At 43.3% G+C, this 6,134-nt stretch overlaps 1 protein-coding gene across 5 annotated transcripts in view; it reads right to left on the reverse strand.

Annotated features, from left to right (window-relative positions):
- CSNK1G1 (casein kinase 1 gamma 1) overlaps window positions 1-6,134 on the reverse strand; it is a 190,238-nt gene that overhangs the window by 30,565 nt on the left and 153,539 nt on the right. Inside the window, exons 11-12 of one of the 5 annotated variants that reach the window (XM_019504542.1) lie at window positions 4,609-4,655; window positions 473-3,537 (exon numbers count right to left, since the gene is read on the reverse strand). The exons of the other annotated variants lie outside the window; for them this stretch is intronic. Coding sequence (XP_019360087.1) covers window positions 3,513-3,537; window positions 4,609-4,655 — 72 coding nt within the window. The 3' untranslated portion in view covers window positions 473-3,512. Of the gene's footprint in view, window positions 1-472; window positions 3,538-4,608; window positions 4,656-6,134 lie in introns of those variants that run through there. 5 annotated transcript variants of the gene reach the window in all.

A 6,134-nucleotide genomic window follows, 5' to 3' on the forward strand; every position in this document is an offset into this window, starting at 1 on the left:
TGAATACAGTGGGCCAAACAGAATTGCTAGTTCGTTATACTTTGCCAAAACAGGTGAAATAAAGTTATGAACAGGGAGGTTTCTGCTGTAGAAATAGTTCTCCGTGACAAAAAAAAAGATTTATTTAAGGGTAAATATCCTAATCATAGAGAGCTACAGAGTGCCCCAATAACAGATTTCACTTAGCATATCTAATATAATGCAAAGATCATCCAAACACGTTTCCCATTCCATCTCCCTGCTTTTTGTTCCATGTGCTTTGTGCAGTTTCAGAAGAACAGAGGGGAGGTTCACGTATACAAGACTGCAGAGGCAGGCAAGGCTGCTGACCCAAGTTTCTCTGCAATGGCATTTGGCTAATTATCAACATACCTTCGTCTGGCTTCTGGGGGCTACCAGTGTGCATCAAATCTCAAAGCCACACCGTTTGTGGTCGTCTGCTAAATAAGGAACTGAGAGGAGAGCAACAAAGAGCAAACGAAGCTGCAAAGAGAGGAAGATAGCAGAAAAAGGACAGAAAACGATGGCCGTAACTGAAAAACAGCATATCTTCAGAAACTAATTCTAGTCCTAATTCCACAGTCTAATTGGTTTCCTGAGGCCAGATTTTGACGTGGAATTTGTATTAGTTTGACTCATGAGGTGAACAGACACAGACAGGAAAGCTGCAATGTGCTTCTAGAAAATAACAACTGAACCACAGTGGAAGTGACTGAATTGGTTCTAAACAGCTGGTCTTCCCCCTTGCCATTTCATCCTGAGGAATAAGCACAGAGTGCTGATCTCTCCATGAGCACAAAGCTAGCAGCTCTCTCCCAGGCTATCTACATTTTCTCAACAACACACAAGCACAAACCATAGCAAGGAAACTGCATTTATTAAGAAAACTCTTCCCCAATGGGTATGAGAAAGGTTCCATCAAACAAAGCAGGAGACAATTCCATGAAAATAAAGGTAAAGGTATAAAACTACGTGCGTGCTGCCAACGTACTAAACAACACACAAGGCTTCTGGGACAGTGGCCTCTAGTGAAGAGCAGGCAAAAGCTCCTCATCTCTTCTGAGTTGAGAAGGGAGTCATGGCAGTGAGTTTATCTACACTCATGTAAACATCCAAGATAGGGAATGGGTTAAATTGTAACATAACTCCTGCTACTTCCTGGTCTGAGGGCAATTTGGTTTGGTTGGAAGCAGCTGAAAAAGTAGGTCAGCTGCTTACAACAGCACATCAGGCTACACAGTCTGCACCTCTGAATCACTGTGGAGGAGGAAGCACAGAGGTCTCATCCACTTAAGTTGAGAGCTGGACCATAAAGTGGTAAGGGCTCCAGGCTAAAAGATCTCCAAAAAATAATGTTCCATTATTGGAGATCGCCATTAAATAATGATCCTATTTGGCTTGGCTTTGCCGCAGCTCTTAGGTTGGTCTGAAGTACATTTTCCCAACTTGATGCATTGTCGTTAAATTTTTACGAAGCCCTATTATTTAGGGGATTTAACATTACTTTAGTATGCATCTGTGCCAGCATATATCCTTTATTTAAGGCAGTAGCTAAGACAGTGCAGCAGTATGGAAGGAAGCACAACACTAGAGCAGCTAGGATGAAAGACAGCAGGTCAACGCCGAGTCAGCGTACCACTTCTGTGCAGTTTGGCCAACCAGATTTTTTTTGGACATTACCCCCATTAGCACCCAGAAGCCCAGTGAAAGACAAGGGCTTCATCACTGTTCACGTGTACAGCCAAGTGGGACAGGGAAGAAAGGAGTTTGGTACCATGAGGTCTCAGTTCATCACTGCCTAACCATTGCAGACTGAATTCCTGACACCTCAGCTTTATCTCCCATTCTCTACTGAACCTACTGCCTTCAGAAATCCCATCACTTGAAAGCCATGTTCTTGGTTTTAATTAGTATCTTCTCCCTAGGAGAATGAGTCATCTATTTGCTGTGAAATCCCTCTACCACAAGGCACTAATTTCCCTGGCTCAGGTGCCCTTTGTGAAAAGGAAGAGAAGCCTCAAGAAGCCCTTCATCAGCTTATTAAAATGATAAACACTACTACCTACTACCACTCCCCCTCCCCGGTTTCCATAAGAAAGTGCTCCCTGACCAGTCAGCTTACAAGATCTCTTAACAGCATACACATCCCCAGCACAGTTTTTCCATGAGGAGCATTTCCCACTGAGTGCACAGCTCACATCTCTTCCACCAAGTCTAAGTGGCAGTTTCCAATTAAAAGTGCCTGCAGAGCCCATCTGGAATAGCTAGACCAAGACAAACAAACGGTTGAGCTCTCAGAACCATCATTCTTCTGAAGATATTAATGGTTAAAACCATGTAGATTTAAAAGTTACTACTGGCAGTGGGCACACAGAACAGTGCATTTCATCTTCTTGCCTGTGCTGGGTAGGTCCTTACATGACCCATAGCATGAGAGCACCTTCTTCTACTGCAGTAAGGACCAACCTTTTTTGACAGGCATGCCACAAATGAGACTTGCCCCCTCCAGGAATGTCACTCCCAGCCTATTCCTTTGCTCCTTTTGTTGTTTGCTTTCTGCTCCCAACTCTGTGCTCCCTGCCCCTTCCCTGACCTGTTTCATGCCACACATACAGGCTGCCTGTGCCACTTGTGGCACATGCCACAGGTTGGCCAGCCCTGTTCTAGTGCATCAAAAGCATTACTAATGGGGTTACAGGTTTATCCTTTCACCCTCTCTTCAGGGGGACAATATTAGGCTTCAGTTTCATTTCATTTTGATATGGGCTTTTTTAAGTGTCAGAGAAATGGACCTTGAACACAGTGAGGTTTTTTGGTGACCCACTGGCCCATTCCACATTTGCAAGTCACACAGGCAGTGTCTCCATTAATATCTTAATCATGTGCACCTGGCTGTGGCTGGCTGTATAAAAGCAGCCCCGGTTACCAACTTACTGGTTCAGTTTGCAGGATGGAAACAGCAGGGGGAGCTGTGAGACAGAACAGAGCAGCGCTGCAGATCAGTACCTGACACATTGACAGAACACGCTTTCCCAGACACCAAAATTCAATTAAATATTCCAAACTTAAACCAACTCTGAAGAAAGCAAGAAACAAGTAGAACAATTTTTCGATTTCTGTGGAGAGCAGATATACTGAACAAAGAAACCAAAGATGCACACTGATCCAAGTAAACAAGCTTTAATCTGGAAGGTCTGTGAAAGATCAGAGAGGGTTTCATCCAGGTAATGCAAAGGATAAGCGGTGAAACTGAGCTAGCCAGTTAAAGAACACAGTCCAGTACCCTGCCTTGTTACACAGCAGAGTTACTCTCTCAAGGTGTGGAAGATTACCCCTATCCTGACTGCAGAAGAACAAGCACAAGGTCTCAGTGTCACTGTTCAAGCAGTATAAAAAGCTGAAGGCCAGCCAGTTACACACACGCAGGAAAGGGGAGGGGAAGAAGAGAATGAAAAGGAATCAAGTTATCTTTGAGCAAACTTGTCGCCCCTTCAACTAGCAGATCCTGAACCTCACTGAGAACTAAAACAGGAGAATCTGCAAAAGGAAGCAGAATGGAAAAGTTAATCAGGCTCCTCAAAAGTTACAACACCCCCATTTTAAAAACTTTCAGTCTGATTAGATCTGTGGCCACCTTGTCTCACCTTCCAGATAGCCAGTCAATGGTGACCCTATGGTTTCCAAGTCAGAGGTGCATAACAGTAAGAGAAAGACTAAATATACTCCTACTGGCTTCATTGTTTAAGATGCCAACGCAGGAAGCATTGCCAGTAGCTGAACAAGCGACTTGTGCTTCAACTCCTTTAGACAGCAATTAGAAAATGGACTTGCTACTGGTTCTCTAAAGCAGGTCTCTTCAAACCCCTTTTGATTAAATCCTTCTGTCACCACTTGCTGCTGTCAAATTGAGCTCTTGCTTGCTTCTGGAGTGTCACCCAAGTACAAGCAAAAACTTCTGTAGAAGCACTTTCCTTAACGTGTTTCACAGCTATAAAATTTAGAAGCTACTGCAGGTATCCCATAAGCCTGTGTATTAGAGAGGTGAATGGGAAACAAACCCTACAAGAAGTAGTTTCACATCTTACAGGCAAGACTACTACATCATACTCTGAAACATTACCTTACTCTTTTAACAACAGAATACACACCTCTGCCTTGGAGCCTAAAGTTTGCTTAAATTTGAAGAAAAGGCCAAGAGAGCTAGGCCAATGGCTGACACAGCACATCCTTTGAGGGATTAGGAATGGACTCAAGTCACACCATCAGAGCTGAATAATATGATATACTGCAGGAGAGATGCGCACAGGATTTGAGAAGGGAAGCTTCCTATTGAAACCCCAATCACCCTCTTGCTGGATGCTAATTCACAGAGCAGCACTAGCTTCTGAAGAAACTTAAACAGCCCATTCCCTGCAACATAATAAGCAACATGACTAGCTATCCAGAGGAAACAGCTACAGATAATGGGACCTGTAAGACCTTGCCTAGTCCCAGTGCCTTTAGTGGAATGCCAGAGATTGTTAAACAGGGTCTCCTAATTGCATGCTTGGGAGTAAAAATAAAACAGTTACCCCTTGGAGTTCAAGAAGGGTCACAACCCAAACTCACATGCCTTGATTCCATTGCCCTAGAAGTCTCTTTTTTCTAGTGGATTTCTGCAGAGAAATGATTTGCACAGCATTTTAAAAGGATCATCTCTTGGAGGAAGAATTGTTATGCTCTTGCAAGACACAAGAGATTACAAATTAATTACTTCCCAGTCAAATGTTTGAATGATACCTCAAAAGCTAAAAGAGATATGCTGTTCACCTGCCACAGCATGCAAGAATTACAGCAGGGGTTATTTATGGGGGGAAAGGAAAAGACAAAACAAGAATGACACATTCATGCAGCATCAGGACAAGACACAAATTTCTTTAATGGATTAGAATTACATAAACTAATACACCTGAAAAAATAAGCAAGGCGTCTTATGGTCGGTTAAAAGTAAATAGGATGCACATACACCTACTATCACTCAACATCAATGTGTTGGCTGGAACAGGCAGTAAAGTGGCCATCCAGATTCACCCAGCAAGAAGCATTACAGTGTATTAAATACATGGAGGAAGGTTACTGTGCTACCTGCTAACAGTGATCTGCACTAAGAAGCATACATAAAAAATGCTAACAACCAAAGAGGTAAGTAATCCAGTTTAAAAAAAAAAGACACCCCCCCCAAACCCACACCTCTAAGGAAGGAAATTCACGTTTAACAGACAGCTTTAGAAGCATTCATATTCTAAGTCAGGAATTGGCAACATATTGCCTGCAGGGCCGTATCCAATCAACAGAACTATTAGATCCAGCCTGAGGAGCCCGTGGGGGCTTCAGCAGCACTCCAGCAAGACAGAGCGTCAACCATGCTGCAACCAGGTGGCAGGGAGTTTGCCCACACTTCAGACCTGAGGTGTATCATTCCAGATCGCTACTAGAGAAAGCTGCCAACCGCTAGTCTAAGTTTGTTGTACTTTTACTTACTGGATAAACACATGACAGGAGTGCTGGGCCAGGACAGGTTGCCACAATATATTGTAAAATCCCACACACACAAGCAGCAGCAAACATCAAATGGACTGAGGACAACACACATGCAACAATTTGACAACCAGGCAGAGTAAGCCCAGACCTCTTCTTCACTGTTCAAAGTGAAGGGTATCAACAAGTTTCACTAGGAACCAGCGGAAAATACCAAGTTTTTGGATTCCCCAACAGCAGCAGGATATAAAAAAAAACAAAAAGGAAAGAAACTAGGAAATTCGAACTGTTATGTGCTTGGGAACAGAACCCAGCAACCTTAGATGAGAAACTGAAATCGCTTTTATGAGCTGAAAAGAAAAAAGTGACCCACTTCAGATTGTATTTCCTTAAACCATAACACCTAGGTCATAAGCCTCCTCAATTGTACTGGGATAAACAGCACTTCAGGAATTTGTCACTTGCAGAAGACAAAACTAGGTTCCAATTGTCTCCTAGACTTAAAAGGAAATGTATTTGCTAGAGATGGAATAGGTGTCAACCCCTAGGGTCTCCAGACATCCAGTAGGTAGACAGAGAGTGGAATAAACAGGCTGGGACAAGCACTAAAGAGGAAC

This window comes from Gavialis gangeticus, unplaced genomic scaffold (assembly GCF_001723915.1).
Source record: "Gavialis gangeticus isolate Ggan-Ray unplaced genomic scaffold, GavGan_comp1, whole genome shotgun sequence".
Lineage (NCBI taxonomy): Eukaryota > Metazoa > Chordata > Crocodylia > Gavialidae > Gavialis > Gavialis gangeticus.